The following is a 24,738-nucleotide window of genomic DNA, read 5'->3' as shown; positions in this document are numbered from 1 at the left end:
AAATAGAAAATAAGTAGTTGTAGGTAAAGGGATACATGGGCCTACAAACATTTCCATGTTATCCTCCCATACAACATAATAACTGTGGGTTCAGATTGGGGTTAGATACGGAGAGAATGTAGAGGCGGGGGCGGGATTCAATATATGTCCTTAAGCAGGGACGTGCAGTCAGGGGAGGCAGGGGAGGCAGTGCCTCCCCTGTCATTAATGATTAATATAATAAAATAATACAAAGAAAATACTTATGACACATATTATGTGTCATATGTATATGCTTTGTATTATTATAATACTTTTTTCCCCATTTTCCTTTATTTTTAATAGTTTAGGAGGCACCAAGTGCGGTGCCTCCCGTTGCCTACTGTATAGAGTTAGAAACAGGGAGGGTGCAGTGGGAGGGACCGAGCACCGGGCTGCAAAAGCCCATTAAAAAAAGGTGCATATGCGGCACCTATAGCAGTGCCTCGGTGACAGGGACGTGCTTTCTGCCTATATGAAAGCACACCCCTGTCACTGCGGCAGATGTGATTGGGGATGGTGGCGCCTCCTCAGTGACAGGGGCGTGCTTTCATATAGGCAGAAAGCACGATCCTTACTGTCACTGAGGCTCTAGTATCTATACAGTAAGTGCCGCTTATATAGGCGGACGGCACTGGGAGCCATTGGGGGGGGAATGGGCGCATGGAGCCAGGCTGATAGCTCCTGCCATCAGCTGGCCACCGGCACCGCTTGTATAGGCGGACGGCACGGGGTGCCGTTGGGGGGGGGGATTGGGCGTACGGAGCCAGGCTGATAGCTCCCGCTATTAGATGCCCACCGGCGCCGCTTATATAGGCGGACGAGCCGCACGAAGTGCCGTTTGGGGGAGGGGGGGGGGCTTTGGAGATGAAATGGGCGCGCGGAGCCAGGCTGAGAGATCGCGTGTAGCAGTGTGCGCCGGTGGCCAGATAATAGCCTGAGCCCGCACCATCTCCTGTCCTGTCCGGTTCATCTGATCCTGTCTAAATGCTGGGCCAGGGACGTGCTGTGCTGCTTAGGTAAGCAGTATCAGTAAAAGGGTGCTGTGTGTGTGCCAATTGTGGAGGGTGGGGGCTGTGTATATGTTTAGTGACAGATGTGTGTATGTGTAAAGTAATAGAGGTGTGTGTATGTGTAAAATAATAGAGGCGTGTGTATGTGTAAAATAATAGAGGTGTGTGTATGTGTAAAGTAATAGAGGCGTGTGTATGTGTAAAGTAATAGAGGTGTGTGTATGTGTAAAGTAATAGAGGCGTGTGTTTGTGTAAAGTAATAGAGGCGTGTGTTTGTGTAAAGTAATAGAGGCGTGTGTATGTGTAAAGTTATATAGTTGTGCACTGTATCTATGTGTTTCTGTAAAATAAGTGTTTTTAAATGAAAGAAGTATACAGTATGGGCCAAATGTACTAGCCTCTGGCCGGTTTCACACACTCCGGCTCCTGCCGGACGGTCAAATCCCGCACGGCCAGGAAGCCGTGCCGCACACAGTAGTTGTGAATGGACACTATTGTGTCCATTCACACGGGACGGTCACGGCCCAGCCGCACGGCTGCAGCCGGATCCCGCTACTGGAAGGGACGGCTGCCGGGCTGTTGCCATCCCCTCCATGATAAAATACTGTGTGCGGCACGGCTCCCTGGCCGTGCGGGATTTCACCATCCGGCAGGAGCCGGAGTGTGTGAAACAGGCCTCTGCGTTCAGTGGTTGTGCAGGATGCCGGCTGAACTCAAGGTTCTTTTAAAGAGGCAGACATTTACATACAAGGCAAACCCATCCCTTGTAAATGATTGCCCTCTTAAAAAAACCTCGGAGTTCAGCTGGCATCCTGCACAACCACTGCACACAGTCTAGTACATTTGGCCACAAGTGTTTTATTTATTTTTTTAAGTAGAAGAGGTATGTGGGCAGACCAATGGGCAGGCTCCTGTGACAGCTTGGTGGAGCCAGCAACGAGGGAGTATGTGGCAAGTGCTGGGTCCGGGTTGCTTCTGCGCTGTCAGGCATGAGCTGCACTGCCGGTCTCTCTGCTGCTTATGTAGACGGCATCTCCCACACCTTCCTGTCAGCGCAGAAGCAACCTGGACCCAGCTCTTCCCACAGACCCCCTTGTCGCTGACTCCACCAATCCAGTGCCTCACCAACCGCTAACCTCACCGCACGTCACTGTCCTTAAGACAAGTCGGACCCAATTCTCCTGTGAGCCGCCCGGGAGCTCCCCGGGAGGCTCACACACAATTTGGCACTTGATGAGCCAAATTTGACATGTGATAAATCGCTTGCGATTTATCACATGTCGGGGCGCAGGGGGCGGGCGGTGAGGGGCAGGGGGCGGCGGTGCTCTCATCAGGGGGAGCAGTGGGGCGGGCAGCGGGTCCCTGAGCGCCAGGGAGTGCTGACCTGGCCGGGCGGTGATGTTCATATATATCAGCAGTGCTGCGGGAGTCGGGAGGGGACGTGGTGCCGGGTGCGGCGAGTGCTGCTGGCTGACCTGGCCGGGCATGTGATAACAAATAGCGGCAGCGGGGACGGGACGCGCAGTGGCGGCTATTAGATTTTTAAAATACCTGTCAAGTGACCGGCCGTTCTCTGATTGGCTGAGATTTAAAAAATCTAATAGCCGCCACTGCGCGTCCCGTCCCCGCTGCTGCTATTTGTTATCACATGCCAGGTCAGCCAGCAGCACTCGACGCACCCGGCACCACGTCCCCTCCCGACTCCCGCAGCGCTGCTGATATATATGAACATCACCGCCCGGCCAGGTCAGCACTCCCCGGCACTCAGGGACCCGCTGCCCGCCCCACTGCTCCCCCGGTGTCTGCATGCATATGCCTGTCAGGTGGGCAGGCATATGCATACAGGGAGGTCGGACGTGATCGTATGTACTGACCGTCCGACCTCCCTGATCCGGTTCGATGCACACGGGACCACGCATCGGATCGGATCAGATATCACACACCTGCGATTTTGGGCCGATTTCACCCGATTATCGGCACAAAGTGCCGAAATCGGATGAAATCGTCCCAAAATCGGATAGTGTATGGGGGTCTTTACTTACTCAGTATTAACCCCTCCCTTGCATGCACCTGAATGTTACTGAACTAATTGAGCATCTACCACTATCTGTATGTATATTGTTAGAGGCAGAAAGGGGCTTGTATTAGGAGGCCTCAACCTTTAGTAGGTAGGACTCCCAGTCAGAGCTATGGTGATGTAATCTAACTAAGCAGCTAAGATATTCCCTGTGGGGCCACAGTAACTTGTACATAGCTCTCTGGAAGGTTGCTGGGGCACCATGTAAACCTAATGGCAACACTGTACTGAAATAAGCTGTCTGGGGTAGAGAAGGCTGTTTTTGCCATAGCCTTTTCTGTCATAGAAATCTGCCAATATCCTTTTATAAAATCAAGAGTGGTAAGATACTGACTCTTGTCTATATTTTCTACCAACTCATCAAGCGAGAAACTTAATTTAGCTTATGTAAGTCATTGCAAAATCTTAAAGCAACCAAAGACTTAGGTACTAAGACAATAGGACTATTTTACTTGCTGGTGGATTCCTAGGCATACAGTAGCATCTCTTCCATCTCTTGCTTTTGCTGCCCGCTACACCTTGGGTATGCAATATAGCCTCATTAAGACATAGTTACATGATCTGTGTCTTTCCCAGATCGGCAGAAACCACATCATGGTACTGTGCCAAGTTCCTGTTTCTGTCCAGTATGACTTCTGTCCAGTGTAACTTCTGTCCAGTATGACTTCTGTCTAGTGTGACTTCAATGGGTACCTGGCATTCTGGAACCTTTTTTGCTACTAAGGAAGGCTGACTGGCACTTCCCTTTCATGGTTTTAACAGATTTATATGGTAGATACCCTCCTGTCAATTCTTGTAATGGACCTGTCCTATGTACATCTTACTATTGGTAGTGGGAACAAGCACTAGCTTGCATACTGGTTGACTGCGGTGATGTCATAAATTTTTTTCTGACATTGTTGAGCCCTAAACATGTGTTCATTCAGGATTGGCGCAATCTGTCTTAGACAACCATACAATTGGGACAAAAACTGAACGACCTTAGGGTCTTTACAATGTTGTTCTTCCCACCCTTCTTTAAATAGATTCAGAATCCCCCTGAGTTTTCTCCCATAATGGAGCTCAAAGGGACAAACTAATCCCTGTCTAAGATTGGGGTACCTCTCTGACCGTGAACATCAATTAAGTCTAATTTTTCTTGGGACACCGCCCTCTTTATCATCTGTTAAATGGTTTGATTAAACCTTTCTATCTGTTTAAGGGTGGTACAATGAGTTGTCTAACTTCAACAACTGGCACAAATTCTTCATAAGTTTGGAAGCAAAAGGGGTACCATGCCTTTGGTATTCCAAGGTGAGTATATAGTGTTAGTAGCTCTTTGGAAATAGTGCCAGATTTCATATTAGGTTTAATATCCATTGGAACACATTCCTGATAGGCTGAGAAAATCCCAGCGACTGACATCACACGGGGGAATCCCCTCATACTTAGGGAGGGTGTGCAAGTATCAACACACTTGGGGCTCCTCAGTTCACTTGGCATCGGGTTTGGCAGGTTTATTATTTTTTTATACCCATGGATGCCTACTACTGACTGAAGAGATCTCACTGATCCATGCAGGCTTCATGGACATCCGTATTTGGCTGCCAGGGAAACTCTGCAGCCAAGAAAAGGAATCACTGAGAATATGGCAGCTTAGTGAATTAGCCATATTCTCAGTAGGGATGTGCACCGGCCACTTTTCGCGTTTTGGGTTCTAAAAACCTTTGGGTTTTAGGTTCTAATGGGTTTTGCCAAAAACACCCCCCTAAGGTTTTGGGGTTCGTTTAAAAAAATAAAAGCATAAAAACTGCTAAAATCACATAATTTTTTTGTTGTTTTTTTGCTCCTATGCTTTTATTGACCTCAATAACATTAATTTTCACTCATTTCCAGACTATTATGAACAACTCACAATATTGTTTTAGGCCAAAAGGTTGCACCAAGGTAGCTGGATGACTATGATAAGCGACACAAGGGGCTCGGCACAAACACGTGGCACATCTAAGGGTAGCACTGCAGTGGCAGACAGGATGGCAGTTTGAAAAACTAGGCCCCAAAGAGCACATAAAGCAAAAAAAGAGAGGTGCAAGATGGAATTGTGCTTGGGACCTCCCACCCACCCTTATGAAACCTACCAGGGAAATGAGAGAGCCTGAATTACCTGCACCGCATGGGATGCATGGCAGGCCATTAAACGGGCAGTTGAGGATGAAGATACAGACTATGTTGTCATAGACTAGTTTCAGCCTATGCTTGGTCCTGCAATTCAACATCTATAAAGCCAGAAAGTCCTGATCTTAGGTGCATTGAGACTGAACTTGTGACACCATGGAAAGTTGTGGCTGCAGGTGGCTATGAAAATATGCGTTTATCTTTTTATGTCCTTCTCTTGGGGCCTGGAGTTTTCAGAAATGGGCTACAAATGGTGCTTGAAGACCAAAGCATTCTAAAAGTCCATGACTGTCGCTGGCTGGGGGATGCTTTTCCGACCAATATGGGGTAGTTCTTAGCAATGTCTTTGATACACAGGTAGGAGATGTATACCTGTGGTTTATGGAAACCAGGGGCTTCCTTCCTAATCGTACGTGTTCACTTAAGGAATGTTTGACTCGACATCTCAACATGCCGTCTTCACAAGTTTCATTACTGACTTACAAGCAAAGTTTAATAAATGATAACCCCACTATATGGATTGATCGTCCAATGTCTACACATTTACTGATAGAATTGGCTCTGGAAGTCTTACACCACTTGGCTATGCTCCTATCAATGTTGGATGCCATGTTAGTTGATTTTACATTAATGGTTGATGGGTATTTAAAATAATACATATAGCCAAGGAGCAGGAGATGATTTGGGCAGCATTGAGATCTGCTCCAAGCTTCCAAAAGAATTTCAGCAACTTTCTGTTTTCCAGCAAGTTAGGCGAGCCTTACAAGCTGACTTACAAGCAAAGTTTAATAATAGATAACCCCACTATATAGCTTGATCATCCAATGTCTACACAATTGCTGAAATAATTGGCTCTGGAAGTCTTACACCACTTGGCTCTGCGCCTAGCAATGTTGGATGCCATGTTGTTATTATATACGTCAGTAGGTAGGCACCAGCAGACAGCAAGTGTTACTGATTAATATTTAATATGATTAATTTGATTATGCACTGAGTGCAGTGTGTGGAACGACTGGCACCAGCAGAATATACAGCAGAGGTAGGCAGTGGGCACCAGAAGACTATACAGCAGAGGTAGGCAGTGGGCACCAGCAGTCTATACAGCACAGGTAGGCCCCAGCAAACTGCAAGTGTTACTGTCACACACTGAGTGCAGTGTGTGGCACTACTGGCACCAGCAGAATATATATATACAGCAGAGCTAAGCAGTGAGCACCAGCGGTCTATACAGCACAGGTATGCCCCAGCAGACTGCAAGTGTTACTGCCACACACTGAGTGCTGTGGGTGGCACTACTGGCACCAGCAGAATATATACAGCAGAGATAGGCAGTGGGCACCAGCGGTCTATACAGCACAGGTATGCCCCAGCAGACTGCAAGTGTTACTACCACACACTGAGTGCAGTGTGTGGTACAGTGTGTGGTACTACTGGCACCAGCAGAATATATACAGCAGAGATAGGCAGTGGGCACCAGCGGTCTATACAGCACAAGTATGCCCCAGCAGACTGCAAGTGTTTCTGCCACACACTGAGTGCAGTGTGTGGTACAGTGTGTGGTACTACTGGCACCAGCAGAATATACATACAGCAGAGCTAGGCAGTGGGCACCAAAAGAAATACAGCAGAGGTAGGCAGTGTACCAGTGAACTATACAGCAGAGGTAGGCCCCAACTTGCAGAGGAGAGACACACACAACACAACCATCCCACCTAACTTCCAAGACTGGAATGAAGATGGCGGGAAAGGGCGCGGTATTTATGTATATCCGGATCTCCCGGTAATCAGGCGCTGTGCAATGATGTTTTGCCCGTGCATGTTCCGATTTAGGCGGGAAGCTCTCGAACGCCGCTCGATTCGGTCTCGGAGTCAGATCACGTGTGTTCGGGGCGGTCGGATTTAAGAAATCCAAACCCGCACATCCCTAATTCTCAGTTTGTATTTTCAACCCAATTATGGCCGATCCCGTTCGTATCTGTTCATACACGGGATCGGCCATAATCGGGAGTGTTACTAAATTTCCCCCTATGTGTAGACCTATTTGCTGAACTTCAATAAAATATTTTGCACTAAAGATCTGTACATCTTTTGAGTTTTCAACATAGGTTGTCTTGGATCTTGGTAAATGTGCAACTCCTATATTGCTCCCTCATGCAGGTGCAGCGATCTGGGAGGACAAGACGACAAAAATACCCGGGGCTGCCCTTTCAGTACCCACCCTGATTTTCATGAACTATTTATGTAAGCCCTCTCTATAACATAGGCACATAGAAAATTTATGAAATTATTTTGATTCTTGGGTCATCCCTTAATAAGAAGCATATCCCTTTACGAAACTTATTTTTATTTAAAAAAATTAAGGGCAGTAAGAGATATCTATTCTATAGCTGATGTTGCCCTCTGCATTAGAGACCCAGCGGCAGAACTTAGGTACATTTGGAAATGCAGTAAAAGCCCTGAAAACATGGGGTTTACTGCATGAATACACTAGTATATCATGTCCTGAGTGACTTTTGAACTTAATGTTTGCAGGCTAGCTGTCCAATTCAAAAAAGGGACAGAGAAGAATGTATTTTTTGTTGGCGCACAAAGGTAGATTGAGAAATGTATAATTTTAAAATTGTATTATCTTTATTGATACATGTTTAAAATAAGAACTGTCCAAGAAGTGAAATATCTTCACCCATATGAAAACTATTTTTTTAATTTTTTTATTTTTAATAAAGTTCACTTTAATTTTTGTCTATGTCCTTTTGTGTGTTTTTGTGTTCAAATCCGGTCCTCGTCTGCTAGGGAGTTTTTGATTATTTCCTTACAGTTTTTCTCCCTCTGTGATGCTATTCTGTTTCACTATGATCTTGCTAACCCTACAGAGTTCAGTAGATACAAGTAATTCAGATAATCTCTTAATTTCACATGTCATTTGTTTTTCGATAATATTCTTTGCTTAGGCTCCAACTGATGTTGCTCTATAAGCGCTTTTAGCTTGATTGTGCTGAAAGATCTATCAGGTTTCAGCAACCCCTATGCAACATAAGGTATAATATTGGATGTTTAGGTCAAAAACGTCTCTCACAGGTTGTTTATCTGTGCAGATTAGTTCAGATCATCCAATATCTGTCGGTATGTATTGCCATGAGTGTAATATTGGCTATATATATTTATAACTCAGTATTAGTGGGGATACACCTCACTCATATCATGCAGTTCGCTTCCCGGCTTGTGTATCTATATATGCAGTGCAAAATCTGCTGTTGTGTGTCACCATAGATGTAGTTAAGTTTATATGATTTTTATAAGCCAAAATTGATACTAACACACTTCACCAGTTTCATGTGGTCCGCTGCTCAGTTTGTATATATACGTATAGTTTGTCCACTGGAATTGGTAGACAGTGTTGAACCAATAGTAGTGGTAATCAAAACGGGCTGATTTGATTCAATACAATCCAAAATTGATAGTAAAGAGCTTCATCAACATCATATAATACGCTTCTCAGTATGTATATATTTGATCCGTGCACATCAGTTCGATTCCATCCAATATCTGTCAGTGTGTATTGCCATGAGTGTGGTTTTGGCTGTATGTATTTATTGGCAAATATTAATGGTAATACACTTCACTCGTATCATGCAGTTCGCTTCTCAGCGTGTGCACGTATATAGGCAAGGCAATATGGTATCTGCTGGTGTGTGTCACCACATATATAATTCAGGCTATATAGTTTTTTATAAGCCAAGGTTAGTGGTAACACACTTCACCATTTTCATGTAATGCGCTTCTCAGTGTGTATATATATGTATATATACACACTGAGAAGCGCATTACATGAAAATATATACATATATATGCGCTGGAATTGATAGTGTTGAACCAGTATTTGTGGTAATCAGTCCGGACCAATTTGATTCAGTACAATATCTGCTGGTGTGTGTCGCCACAGGTATAATTTTGGCTATGTATTTTTTATTAGCCAAAATTAATGGTGATGCATTTCAACAGTATCATGTAATACGTTTATCAGCGTGTATATATACATATAGTTTATCAAGTAAACTGGGTAAACACTTGAGCCAGTATTAAAGGTAATACGTTTCACTGATATCGTGCACCTGATAAACAGTTTTGAGTCAATATTGGTGGTAATACACTACACTGATATTGTGCTGTTTGCTGCAGCATGTATTCATACATAGGGGTATGTGGATAATGTTGCCAATTTAGTATTATTTACAAGTAGGTTTATTCAACTGGGTGCGTATTGCTGTTTTTTAGCATTAGAGAATACGCTGAAATTTGTATCTGGGATTATAACAAATGATCCTATAAATCTTATTATTGCTACTCGAGTCCCATCTGTCGATGCATTGGACTTCATGTGCAATAGTTGTTTTTACAGGGTATTTATTACGTCTACCATGTGTCCACAACTAATTGATTTACAGGATAGGCATTAACTTTATTTATGCAGTTTAGAATATATGGCTGGTATTGCCGATTGTTCTACCTGTTAAATTCTGTGTTGTGAAGGCAGGTAAATTTAATTTGCCATATTAGTCAGTATGTATTGGTGATAACTTTGCTGGCTGTAAGCTCTGTATATGTGGGGTGAACTGACACAATTGCCACAGTTTAGTTCTTCATGGCCAATTAACACACTCTATTGCTTGCAGATTCAGCTGTTATTTACATGCCGCTACCGCAATTACAGTTTATTACTGCTGAATAAAAGGCATATATCTTCATTGCTTTTTCCCATCTATAAAGGCAACTCATATCTCTTAGGTCACTTGTTAATTTGTGACCAATGTTCAACAGGGTAAAAGTATACACTGCGCTCTTTAAGAAGATCAGTTAGAGTACTGCAGCCGGATCTCCGACTGTGTTCATACAGCCGGCAGAGCGGGTGCAATCGAGTACTGTCACTCTGCCGGAAAGCAAGTATTTTATCTATTACAGATCTAGCATCACAATTTATAAATCAGACATTAAGAATTCGAACACATGGACATGGGAACGCCGACGCGCGTTTCACTAGTGGCAGTTTTTTCAAGGCTTTTATCCCTTGAAATCCCCTAACATCACTTGGACATTCCAATTTATGGGTTACAGCATCATCCCTAATTTCCAAGCAGAGGAGGACTTTTCATTGGGACCCTTGAGCCTTTGAAAATATAAGGCAAACAAGAACCACAGTCGTCACTTTCTACCTGGCTAACAGAAAAAGAACCAGAGAAAAAGGATGGTAATATAATTGTCAGCTTATCACCCTTCCCCTACTTTGGGACAATTGTATTGATACCTCTAAAAAAGCAATAAGACCTGCTAATTGATTCACACCACTACGAGATATATTTTTAATTCATTATTTTTTTATTTTCTATATTTGTATATTTGTATAAATGTATTTTTCATATATGTGTTACCACTAACCTTAGCTTATAAAAAACTATATTGCCTGAATTATATATGTGGTGACACACACCAGCAGATACCATATTGCCTTGCCTATAAACGTGCACACGCTGAGAAGCGAACTGCATGATACGAGTGAAGTGTATTACCATTAATATTGGCCCATAAATACATACAGCCAAAACCACACTCATGGCAATACACACTGACAGATATTGGATGGGATGGAATCGAACTGATGTGCACGGATCAAATATATACATACTGAGAAGCGTATTATATGATGTTGATGAAGCGCTTTACTATCAATTTTGGATTGTATTGAATCAAATCAGCCCGTTTTGATTACCACTACTATTGGTTCAACACTGTCTACCAATTCCAGTGGACAAACTATACGTATATATACAAACTGAGCAGCGGACCACATGAAACTGGTGAAGTGTGTTACCATTAATTTTGGCTTATAAAAATCATATAACCTTAACTACATCTATGGTGACACACAACAGCAGATTTTGCACTGCATATATAGATACACACGCCGGGAAGCGAACTGCATGATATGAGTGAGGTGTATCCCCACTAATACTGAGTTATAAATATATATTGCCAATATTACACTCATGGCAATACATACTGACAGATATTGGATGATCTGAACTGATCTGCACAGATAAACAACCTGTGAGAGACGTTTTTGACCTAAACATCCAATATTATACCTTATGTTGCATAGGGGTTGCTGAAACCTGATAGATCTTTAAGCACAATCAAGCTAGAAGCGCTTATAGAGCAACATCAGTTGGAGCCTAAGCAAAGAATATTATTGAAAAACAAATGACATGTGAAATTAAGAGATAACCTGAATTACTTGTATCTACTGAACTCTGTAGGGTTAGCAAGATCATAGTGAAACAGAATAGCATCACAGAGGGAGAAAAACTGTAAGGAAATAATCAAAAACTCCCTAGCAGACGAGGACCGGATTTGAACACAAAAACACACAAAAGGACATAGACAAAAATTAAAGTGAACTTTATTAAAAAGTAAAAAAATTTAAAAAATAGTTTTCATATGTGTGAAGATATTTCACTTATTGGACAGTTCTTATTTTAAACATGTATCAATAAAGATAATACGGTACTTGTTTCCTAGCACGGCCACAACGATCATCATCGGGGGTAAAATCGGGGCCATCGCGGGCATCGCATGCACTAAAAAATCGGCTGCGATGGGCCAGACGCGATGCCAGCGATTTCCCCATAGAGAACAATGTTAAATGCCTCAATTTACCCGCGATGACCCCGATTTCCCATAGGAAACAATGTGAAATGGATCAATTTACCCAAATTATCATAGGGAACAATGGTAAATGGCCCAAAAACACCCCTGAACATTAAAATGTCCCCCCAAAAGTACTAGACGCCACCCAGCGATCAACGTGAACCCAAAGCGTGGCGAGCGCAGCGAGCCCGCGAGGGGCGGCGGTACGCGTCCTCCGACCTTTTCATACCCCCACTATCCACGTCGGCGTGGAGTTGAGAATAGAATAGTGTGGCGAGCGCAGCGAGCCACCGAGCCCGAAGCGTGGCGAGCGGACGCGGATACCTTCACAGTTATACGCGTCCCCTCGCGGGCTTCCCTGGTGTCCATGGCGACCGGGACACCTGTGAAGCCCGCGAAGGGACGCGTTTACCTGTGAAGGTATCCGCGTCCCCTCGCGGGGCTCGCTGCGCTCGCCACGCTTCGGGTCGGTGGCTCGCTGCGCTCGCCACGCTATTCTATTCTCAACTCCACGCCGACGTTGATAGTGGGGGTATGAAAAGGTCGGAGGACGCGTACCGCTGCGCTCGCCACGCTTCGGGTTCACGTTGATCGCGGGGTGTCGTAAACTACTTTTGGGGGGACATTTCACTGGTCAGGGGGGGTTTTTGGGGTTTCTGGCCCATTTACCATTCTTCCCTATGATGATTTGGGTAAATTGACCCATTTAACATTGTTCCCTATGGGGAAATCGCGGCCATCGCGTGTGGACCATTTAAGCATTTTTAGCCGCACACGATGCGACCGACCCGATTTTTCACTGTTTTCAATGCATTTCAATGGAAAAATCGGGGGCATCGCGTCGGTCGCGTCGCAGGCCACTAAAAATTACCCCCGATGGCCGCGATTGTGGCCGTGCTAGGAAACAAGTACCGATAATACAATTTTAAAATTATACATTTCTCAATCTACCTTTGTGCGCCAACAAAAAAGACATTCTTCTCTGTCCCTTTTTTTGTTGTTACATTTATTGTCTTTGGCTGCACCCCCTTTGAGCTCTACAATTGATAATGTCTCGTTTGGGGTAACTCTGGTGCTATAGCACCTGCCTGTGCGGATATATCCCTTACCCCCCTATCCCTGAAACTTACGTAGCTGTCCAATTATAATGTGGGTTTCAAAAGTGAGTTTAGTTGCCCTGAAACGACTAAGCATTTGTTATTTTTTAATCACGTTTATGTTGTATTCCTAAGACATGCTAAGAGTAAAGCTCCACTGTTTAGTTAATTGAAAAGCTGTGTTTAATACAACCTAAACACTTCTACGCTGCACAATATGTAAATAAATAGAATATATGTATATATGTTGAATTTAACTAGTGTTTAGGTATAGTCTGTCCAGAAATAATAAGTTTATGTTGTAAAGAATATTTGTTGCTTTACAAAATAAACAAAATATATATATATATATATATATATATATATATATATATATATATATATATATATATATGTATAGCGATAAATAGTTGGATAAGTTTTGCATTACAAGTTAGTTCAAATATTAAACAGCATACATACTCATATTCTTCTATTATCTCTTCGGTATCAGACATTTTGTGATCAGTATCTAAAATAATGAATATAAAAAAAAAAAATTAATCATGGTTATCTCATTAATTTTTTTTACATTTTAAGCTTTAACACACTGGTTGTTATTACATCTCAAAACACATAGAACATATGACAAATACAGTTACAAGAAACAATGGCAAGAATAACACACACTATACAATCCACTGCACCACCGTTAACGATATTGGCAAGTGCTCACGGACAAACAGTCTAGGTTACACACACTGAAAGATATTGTTAATAATATCTATCAGTGACGCCACCTGCCAACCCCCCCTCCCCACGATAGGTGCGGTCGTTAATGATATAGTGCGTACACACTAGTTGATATACATGATAATACGGTTAACAATTTCAATATTGTGCATACAATTGGAATATGTGTGTGCTGCAGTATAAAAGAAACTGATAATAAATAAATATAATTTTACAATACTGCATAATGTGTATGCACTTTTAGCATAACTCAAGCCCCAAGATTTATCGCTTACTATTTACTGTAATTCAGACACTGATGTATTATAATTATTTCATTTTTACATGTTTCAATTGCTGTCCTTTCTCCTATCTGAGTGCTTTGTTATCAGCAAACTGTAAGTATGTCTCCTTATAGCTTACCTAATAGCCAGAAAGTGATTGCCATAGCTGTTGAGTGGCATAGCATTCCTTTCTGCTTATCACTCTGGGGTTGTACTAAGCATTGGAGAATAATAAAGGGAGGGAGATAAAATACCAGCCAATGAGCTCCTAACTTCCATGTCACAGGCTGTGTTTGAAAAAAGATCAAAGCAGATTGGTCAGAAGTTTAGCTCTCTCCACTTTAGCACTTTCTAAGGCTTAATACATGCATTTCTGTTGACAATAAACCTGTGTGTATTGTGATGAGTGTCCTATATATATATTTAGATATTATCTTTTTTATCCAATTAACATTCGGTAAAAAATAAATAAATTGTAATTAAGCTGATAGAAATCCCACTTATATGGGCAAGGCATTATTGTTGTAAAACATTTAGCACTCATTTGCTTAGCAGACTGCATTACTGTCACTTTTGAATTGCAGCTTGCATACACACTGACTGGCTTTCCCCCTGCCTGGCGCCGACGACAAGAGGATGGCTTTGCATAGCGCAGTGCTATGCAAAGCCGTCCTCAAAGCCTCTCATCTGCTGGTAATACCAGCAGATGAACGGCTTTCCCAGAGATGATGCGGGAGCATGCAGCAGTGCTCACTGCTCATCGCCGGGGCATACACACTGGGCGGCTTTGAGCTGAGAGCCGCTCAAACATGCTTTTTTGAGCAACTTTCAGCTCAAAGTCGCCCAGTGTGTATGGGCCTTTACTGTGGATTAAATCAGAAACTGTAGCCATAATGTAAATATGTTGCACTTTAATTACAGTATAATGTGTGTATGTGGTAGTTGATATTTGAATGTATTAAAAGCACACAATAAAAATAAAAATTAGCTGCAATTGAAGGAATTCTAAATGTAAAAAAATGCATTGTACCAATGATGAAGGCTTCATAACTGCATCTCATTGGCATACATTTCGGCCCTTATTCAGATCTGATTGCAGTACAAATTTGTTCTCAAAATGGGCAAAACCATGTGCACTGCAGGTGGGGCAGATGTAAGATGTGCAGAGAGAGTTAAATTTGGGTGTGGTGTGTTGAAACTGAAATCTAAATTGCAGTGTAAAGATAATGCAGCCAGTATTTACCCTGCACAGAAAAAAAAACTCACCCTAATGTAACTCTCTCTGTACATGTTACATCTGCCCCACCTGCAGTGCACATGGTTTTGCCCATTTTGAGAACAGGTAAAGCAGCAGCAGCCGAATTCGACAATCAGATTTTGCCAATGATTGAATAAATATTTTTTTTTTTATTATATACGTGATGTTCAGTGGTGCACCCCCGAGTTATAACATGTCATATTTACAAAAAGAAGAGAAAAGAAACTCGGGTGGGGTGCACTCTAAGGCCCCCAAATGAAACTATTCTGTTAGATTATATTATTTGCTATATTATTTTAAACATGTTTTTATATATTTTTTGTCTGCTGTGCCCACTTAGTAATTTTTATATTTATTTTTGTTTTTTTTGTGCTTATTATTTTTTATTCTTTATTTTGTGATATATAATTTTTATTTTTTATTTTTTCAAATAGGTTTAGGGAAAAATCGGTCAAACACTTACGAGTGTAAATTATTAAACAATAAATATATGGCTGTGTTAAAAGATTTTATACAGGCACCCTGCGATTATATATAGGGTTATTTAAACAGATACTGGTATCAAATTGAAATAACTTTGTTCGATATTAGTCGATGTTACATCGATGAATGATTAATTATGAAAGATTGACCATCATGTAACCCTATCAACACATCACCATTGATGTTTAGGTTTAATACTCAATTGTTTAGTGATCAGGGTTTAATCATTGGTCAAAAATAATTTTCATAAAATATCAAAGTATTTACAATACTATATACATATATACAATTATGCGGATCTCATCCACACTTTTATATTCTCTTCCCTCCTATTTGCTGCACTCAGCAAAAGCCAGACATATTTTGTGTCCTATATGATGTAAGGAAGAATAGTGGTATTGCCCTATTTAGCATATGCAGGTACTACCAATCGGGATGCAGTTAAGATCCCGGCGGTCGGGATCCCGGCGTTCAGAATCCCGACGCCGGAATCCCGACCGCCGAAATGCCGACACTTTCTCCCTCCTGGGGTGTCCATGACACCCCTGGAGGGAGAATAAAATAGCGTGCCGAGCGTAGCGAGGCACCGGGCCCGCAAGGGGGGGCGATCCACGTCCCCCCCTTGTCGGCATTTCGGCTGTCGGGATTCCGGCTTCGGGATTCTGAACGCCGGGATCCCGACCGCCGGGATTCAATACTGAATCCCTACCAATCATATATGCCAATTTCACCATTCATACCGCCACATTGGGCCATTAACCCCCAAACACCTATTCAGCGCACTAATTATCAAACACTGTTCAGATATAAATTACACCGCTCTCACAGTCTCACATAGACCTACCAACCTGTAATATAAAGCTGTTACCAGTATTCCTCTTATGGTGCTAGATCAAGGTGGGAGAGGTGAAAAGTACCACAGATAATGTTGCCGCTTATATTGCTATTCTCAATGTATCATTATGCTGTTACAAGTCAGGTTTCAACAATATGCTACAAATCTATATGTATTCAAGTTTGTCTCTGGTCCATCAGAGGGGGTTTCTGGGTACTCGGAACCCCCCCTGTGTGCGCCACGGATTAACACTGCAAAACCATGTTTATTTTGCCATGTCAATCGATTGCGGCTTTAAAAAAATTGGAAACCTCTCCCCAAATCTCCCACTTTCTGATTCTCACACACTATTACATTTGGCCCTACAGTATATTTCGATCAATAAATGACAATAAAAATAACTAGTTTTTTTTTACCTGTTACTTTATGAAATGCTGTGGCAGGAGGTCACCCAGACTGTCTATATAGAGCTGTACTGCAAAATGAGATGCTGAGACTCTGGTTAGAAGTGGGCTGGCTTTTATCATCTATTTCTGGTTATCAGTAAGTCACTTAAGAATCTAGCAGACCCACCATATATGTATATGTGTAAAAGAGGAAAAACTCTGCTTACAAGCCTGGATAAAAATAATGTACAGTAGATGCTATGTACTTAGTTGAAACCAAGTATTGCCATATACAGTAGGAGCAAGTTTCATCTTTGCTCCTTTGGCCATGGCTAGCCATGGCTAGCCATGACCAAAGGAGCAAAGATGAAACTTGCTCCTACTGTATAATGATATATATCATATTGTTCTAGGATTACTAAGATCTGCATGTAATACAGGTTGGGTATCCCTTATCCAAATATCCGTTATCCAAATTATTCCTAAAACCATATATTCAAGAAAGTTAAATTATTATTTTTTTATTGCTAAAACCACTACCGAGGACATCTGTAACAGCACTACTGAGGACATGATATGTAACTGGCACTAAATATGTGCAAGAAAATGATTGCTTGGCATTTAAATTCAGTAATCAGGGAACAACTTACAACAGTGAATGGCTCGCCACTGTGCCATTATGGGACATACAGTAGCTAGCCTACGTACTAAATTAATAGACCATGTCCCTCCACTCAAAAGGGGTGGGGACAGGGCTAAGCTATTATTGAGACTTGAGAGTAGATGGATGCTCTTACTTGATGCATTGGCACCTAAGGGTCTCAATGAAAAGCTGGGACTACTTTGCTTTTTATGATATACTTATTCTAGCTATTTTTGGGCATTTCACAATTAATATAATGCATCAAGCTTGTATCTATCTCCTTGGTTATAGCCTGGTAGCGACTATTTAGGTATATACACCGTGCATATTTATAATAATTATATAAAAAAATCATAAAATTAAAAAATTAAATCAATAATTTGATTTATTATGATAATAACTTCGGAGGATCTCAAAGGTTAGGAATCCAGTGAAGTAATTTTAATATGTTCATTATGTGTTTTTAATAAATTATTGTTGTAACAGGCATCGGTTAACACCCCCCCGGCCGATCACGGTGATCACCAGTGAACGTGCTGTTTAGCATCAACCCCTAAGGTGTACTGTATTAAGCATGGGGAGGTGCTCCCGATTCCTGATTGGTGAAGGTGTGTCTTTGTATGTTTATAAATGTGTACCATTCACTGTTGTAAGTTGTTCCCTGATGACGGTATCTTACCGAAACATGTCGGAACAAAATCTTCCAGTGCAATTTGAAAAGTCTGACGAGTGACATCTTTCTTTGGTTGCATATCTAGGACCAAGGGTCCAAAGCCAGCACCGGAATACTATACAGGACTGTTCACCAAGGGGAGTGCCGGGTTCTCTGCTAATATATATATATATATATATATATATATATATATATATATATATTTATTTTATTTTTTTTTATTATTTTTTTCCATTAGTTTGGAACTCCCAATAACCAGCATTTTCTGCAACCAGTTCCCTCACAAAATGAATTACAAGCTCGGCTCTCGTGGCTTTTGGATACATACACAAACACCTTGAGGTTCTTTATAATGTTTCAATACTGTTGGTGGTCTTCGGATTTAATAAGAAGGGCGCAGGGCGATAGGGAGAATGTAGTGAGATGAAGGGTGTAGGGTGCGTAGGGCACTATGGTGGTCACAGTGACATATGGGGCACTTGGGAGGGCAAAGTGAGATACAGGGTGCTAGGGAGGGCAAAGTGAGATGCAGTGAGCTATGGAGGGCACGGTGAGATGCAGGGCACTAATGAGGGCAAAGTGTGATTCAAGGCACTAGGGAGGGTATAGTTATACGCAGGGAGCTAGGAAGGGCAGAGTGAGATTGAGGGCACTAGGGAGGGCACAGTTAGATTCAGGGCGCTAGGGAGGGCTCAACAAGAAGCAAGGCACTAGGGAGGGCACAGTGAGATGCAGAGAGCTAGGGAGGGCACAGTGAGACGCAGGATATAGGGAGGGTGTAGTAATACGTAGGGAGCTATGGAGGCCACAGTGAGACACAGGGTGCTATGGAGGGTACAGTGAGACACAGGGCGCTAGGGTGGGTGTAGTGAAATGCAGGACACTAGGAATGGCACAGGGAAGTGACGGTGGGGACGCAGGGAGAGGGAGAGTGACAGTGGGGATGCAGGGACAAGGAAAAGAGACAGCAGGGATACAGCCTCAACAAAAGGGGAAGCGGTCATCTATTAGAATGAACTTAGGTCTACAGTCATTAGGTCGAACCCACTAGGTCGACTGGCAGGAAGGTCGACCTGACTTAAGGTCGACATGGGCCAAGGTCAACATGACTTAAGGTCGAATTTGCATAAAGGTCGACATGAGGAAGGTCGACTGGTCATAAGGGCGACATGGGGTTTTTCACTGTTTTTTGAGCCGACAGGCAGTATTTCATGCCCTACCATCCACTAGGGCGTGGAGGAGGTTATTAAAGCTGTGGCGAGCGTAGCGAGCCACCGTGCCCGAAGCATTGCGAGCGAAGCGAGGGTCCGATTCTCATTGCCAACTGTATCCATGTCGACTGTGTCGACATTCGGATAAAAAAAACAGAGAAAAACCCATGTCGACCTTATGACCAGTCGACCTTCCTCATGTCGACCTTTATGCAAATTCAACCTTAAGTCATTTCGACCTTGGCCCATGTCGACCTTAAGTCAGGTCGACCTTCCTGCCAGTCGACCTAGTGGGGTTGACCTAATGACTGTAGACCTAAGTTAATTCTGATAGATGTACCGATTCCAACAAAAGTGGGGATGTGGCAACAGTTACAGCAGGGATGCAGAGACAAGGGAGAGTGAAAGCGATCAGAACCTGTAATCAACCGCTTAAAGCAGGGGTGGGCCACATGCAGCCCACGAACAGGTCCTGTCTGGCCCGCCGATCGGCACTGCTGTATGTGTGTCCGATGGCAGCTGTGTGGGCGTGCGACATAGTCCCGTGTAGCTGAAGCTCAGCCTGTGTGTAGCGCATGTGCGAAAGGCTGCAAGACTACGCCAAATGCACACACAGCCACCATCAGACACACATACAGCAGTTCCGAGCCAACCACACCCCACATTTCACTATAGCTGCGGCGCCGCCGCCAAGGATGGGTGAGTTGCCGTGACTGCATGGGGCTGCAATCAGTGCCATTTTTCAAGGATGGCGTGCAGGTGTTTGTAATATCTAAAGAGGGGCAGGTGTGTTGCATTACTAATGGGGGCAGGTGTGTGGCATTAATAATGGGGACAGGTGTGTGGAATAACTAAGGGGGAGCTGGTGTGTGGAAATGTAAGGGGAAAGTGTTTCATTACTAAGGGGGGCAGGTGTATGGAATTAGTAAGGTGGAGCTCAGAATAAGTACAATCAGGTGTGTAATATAAGGTGCATGTGCTTATTTGTGAATGTAGCAGCGGTGGCAAGAGGAGCGAGGGAAGCCGTGCCAACTGTCGCTGATGTGGCATCAGAAGGAGCCAGGGGAGCCAGGACACCCGGTGCTGATGCAGCAGCGGGAGGAGTCAGGAGAGTTGGGTCACTCGGTGGTGCTGCAGTGACAGGAGAAGGCAAGGGAACATGGACACCTGATGTGGCGGTGGGAGGGGAGCCGGGAAATCGGCAGTGATGTGGCAACAGGTGTAGGCAGGGGAGCTGGGACACCCGGCGGTGATTTGGCGGCGGGAGGGGAGCCTGGGCATCCGGTGATCTAGCTGCACTGCAAGGGAACTATATATTATGCTTATGCAATTCTTGTTCCACCTACCCTTCCCAACCACAGCAGGGCAAAAGCTGCTGCAGCAGTCAGAGCAGGTCTTTAGTTATCCACCTACCCTACCCAACCACAGCAAAGCAGAAGCTGCTGCGGCAGGTACAGCAAGTCTCCAACTATCCACCTTCCCTTTCCAACCACAGCAGGGCAGGAGCTTCTGCAGCAGCCAGAGCAAGTGCCCAAATATCCATCTTCCCAACCACAGCAGGGCAGGAGCTACTGCAACAGGTACAGAAGAGCCTGAAAACCCTCAATGAATATGCAAACAATCAATAACTGACTGGGGATCGATCTCACATAGATTTCACAACGATATGTACAGTGTTCGATTCACAGACCACTATGCCAATGAGTCACTTATTAATTTCAGTTTGTCAAAAGTTTTGTAAAGTAAAAATGTTTTTAATTTAATGGACCCCTACTGGTCTTTAAGGGTCCACTTAAGGGGGTCTGTTTATTGTGTTGTGTTCAGAAAGTCATAAGCGTTCCAACTACATATCACAATACATGAAAACAGCAGAAATAGCATGGACCGTTATGACAGAACCCCTTAAGGGCTTTTCTGATTTAACTAGGGTTACCACCTAGTCCCTTTAATTCCGGACACATATTAATTACACAGGTTCTGTGGCTGGCTGACTTCAAGACTCCACTTCACCTGATTTTAAACTGCCACAGAACCTGTGTAATTAACATGTGTCCTAGGTGGTAACCCTAGATTTAACCCATCTTCGAACTTTGATCATCCCTTAAAATGATAAGGTAGTGTGCAAAGTTTGAAGACAATTAGTAAAAGTATTCAAGAGTTATTATGGAACATCTATACACACACACACACACACACACACACACACACACACACACACACACACACACACACAAACATTGTTCAATTATACTTATGTAGATTAGTAATCTATATGAAAAAAGTTAAATAATAATTCTGTTCAGCATAAGTTTAATTGAACAATAGAAGGAACAGAACATTCACATTGTTCTGTTGCTCCTTACTGTCCATTTACAATTTAAATTGTGCACTTACATTAGAGTAAGGAGCCAAATTTAATAGTGTGTGAGTATCCAAAAGTAAGTTTTTTTCAGAGAGCTTTGCCCTTTTTTAAAAAAAACAGCAACAATTTACACTGCAAAACCAAGTTTATTTTGCCTTGTAATCGATTGTTGCTTTAAAAAAAACTGGAAACCTCTCCCCAAATCTCTCACTTTCTGATTCTCACACCCTATTACATTTGGCCCTATATTTTGATCAATAAATGACAATAAAAATAACTAGCTTTTTTTTTACCTGTTACTTTATGAAATGATGTGGCAGGAGGTCACCCAGACCGTCTATATAGAGCTGTACTGCAAAATGAGACTCTGATAATATAGGAAATACTTTGGTTAGAAGTGGGCTGGCTTTATGCATCTATTCCTGGTTATCAGTAAGTCACTTAAGAATCTAGCATACCCACCATATATGTATATGTGTAAAAGAGGAAAAACTCTGCTTACAAGCCTGGATAAAAATTAGATACCATGTACTCAGTTGCTCTGAAACCAAGGATTACCTTATATAAGGAAACTGTTTAAAGGATTATTAAAATCTGCAAGTTATATCACATATAGGCCCATATCTTAATACCTGCAATCACTGATCTAACTTGACCCAATAATGCTGCTTTTACATCGCAAAACCTGCTTAGTCCCAGTATTTAAAATGTTTTAAATACCGGGTCAAAGCAGGTTTATGCCCCTTAGACTGCACTTACCAAGCAGGTTTGTGGTGTGAAAGCAAACCCCGTATATGGAACCTTAGAGAAGCATACCTACTGCTTTCAGTGTGATTATAGTCTTCTCTTGTGTTCCTTCTTGTTACCACTTGCATGTTGAGCACTGATGTCCCGCTCTGTGCATATCTAATGAGCGAGACCCGCTAGTGCAGTGAATATTTAATGAGCGGGTCCCCGCCCCCTGCATATCTAATGAGCGGGACCCGCTCTGTGCAGCAAATATTGAATGAGCTGGTCCCCGACCCCTGCATATGGAATGAGCGGTATCTCTTCTCGAGAGATTTGAAATAGCCACGCAAAGGGGATGCAGTTAAAATCCCGGCGGTCGGGATCCCGGCGTTCAGAATCCCGACGCCGGAATCCTGACCGCCGAAATCCCGACACATTCTCCCTCCGTGGGTGTCCATGACACCCCTGGAGGGAGAATAAATTAGCGTAGCGAGGCACCGGGCCCGCTGCGTGGCGAGCGCAGCGAGCCTGCAAGGGGGGGCGATCCACGTCCCCCCCTTGTCGGCATTTCGGCTGTCGGGATTCTGAACGCCGGGATCCCGACCGCCGGGATTCAGTACTGAATCCACGCAAAGACCCACCTCTCTCTGCCCAGTTGTCACCGCTCTACAAGAATTCAAATCCCCCTTGGAAACAAACATTTCACTCCCTTATGGCAGTGAGCACTTAACTCCTCATTGGCAATGAGCATTTTAGTCCCCCTCGGCAATGAGCATTTAAATCCCATGTGGCAATGAGCATGTAATCCCCCTTGGCAACAAGCATTTCACTACCCCTGTGACAATGAGCATTTAACTCCCCCTTGGCAAGTAGCATTTAATCCCCCGGGACTACGGGCATGTAATCCCTGTGGCATCGATTATGTAACCCCTTGGCAATGAGCATGAAACCCCCTGGCATTGTGCATTAAGCCCCTGGCATTGTGCATGTATCCCCTGGCATTAAGCAATTAAGCCCTAGCAATTAACTAGTAAGTAAGCAGCATTTATGTGGCATAATATGTAATAGGCATCATGGTGTGTGGCACAATGTGTAATGGGCATCACACTGTGTGGCATAATGTGTAATGGGCATCGCGATGTGTGACAATGTGTAAAGGGCATTACGGTGTGTGGCACAATGTGTAATGGGCAGTATGGTGTGCGTAACCCTGGCGCAGTGATTCTAAGGGCTCTAGCTGGCGCAGTGTGTCTAAGGAACTTTACCTGGCGCAGTGAGTCTAAGGGGATCTACCTGGGGCAGAGTTTCTAAGGGTCTCTAGCTGGTGCAATGGGTATAAGTGGCACTACTGTGTGGTGAAATGTGAATTTGTAATATTATGTTGCCATGCCCTAAATTTTTGATGCACGCCTCCGGCATTCACTGTCCATAGTTTTCAGTATCAATTGATACTACCCATTGTAGCTCCACCCACAATATCCACAGTGTGCTAAACTCTGTTTGCTTACCAAATAAATTCGGCTCAGGCTGTCCCTGTGTGTGACCCTGTTTATTAACATTTAAATGTCAGGTAAAAGCCTTATTCTTCAGACTGGCAGTCTGAACATGGTATTATAAATTCCTAAATAACAATAAAATAATTGTAATGAATGAATCAATGAATTTGTTGCAATGCTGCTCTTCTACATTAACCCTTTGAGTGCCAACATTGCTGTGAGAGGTCCTCAAAATATTCACTAAAAATCCCAGCGCCGCTCACAGCGACTGTTCTTTTAGTATTAATAAATACAGTTGATCAATTGAAGTTTAGTTAAATATTGCACCCAAAATAATAACAAATAATAATTCAGGCCCACAGTGAGCGGGACTGAATTGCCCCCTATGTGTCCTTCTAAAAATACATCCAATGCAATGCAGCTAGAGCAGTGATTTTCAACTAGTGTGCCGCGGCCAGTTGACAGGTGTGCCGCGGGACATCGGGTCACGGCAACTCACCAGGACAGGAGAAGGGGGACGGCAGGCGAATCGTCCTCAGCGTGGCGTTGTGTGCGCCACAGTGCTGACCTAAGAAGCTGATGCCGGGACGTGCCTGTGCGCATTAG

At 43.3% G+C, this 24,738-nt stretch overlaps 1 protein-coding gene across 4 annotated transcripts in view; it reads right to left on the bottom strand.

The window, feature by feature from the left end:
* Positions 1-24,738, bottom strand: part of TNNT2 (troponin T2, cardiac type) — a 283,358-nt gene that overhangs the window by 175,114 nt on the left and 83,506 nt on the right. For 3 of the 4 annotated variants that reach the window (XM_083173182.1, XM_083173181.1, XM_083173184.1), the window contains exon 2: positions 13,524-13,572. The exons of the other annotated variant lie outside the window; for it this stretch is intronic. In XM_083173182.1, coding sequence (XP_083029308.1) covers positions 13,524-13,558 — 35 coding nt within the window. In that variant the 5' untranslated portion in view covers positions 13,559-13,572. The remainder of the gene's footprint in view (positions 1-13,523; positions 13,573-24,738) is intronic. 4 annotated transcript variants of the gene reach the window in all.

This window comes from Crinia signifera, chromosome 2 (genome assembly GCF_055691185.1).
Source record: "Crinia signifera chromosome 2, ASM5569118v1, whole genome shotgun sequence".
In the NCBI taxonomy this organism is placed as follows: domain Eukaryota; kingdom Metazoa; phylum Chordata; class Amphibia; order Anura; family Myobatrachidae; genus Crinia; species Crinia signifera.
The sequence above is the reverse complement of the archived record's forward strand: the minus strand, read 5'-3'. Positions and strand labels throughout refer to the sequence as shown.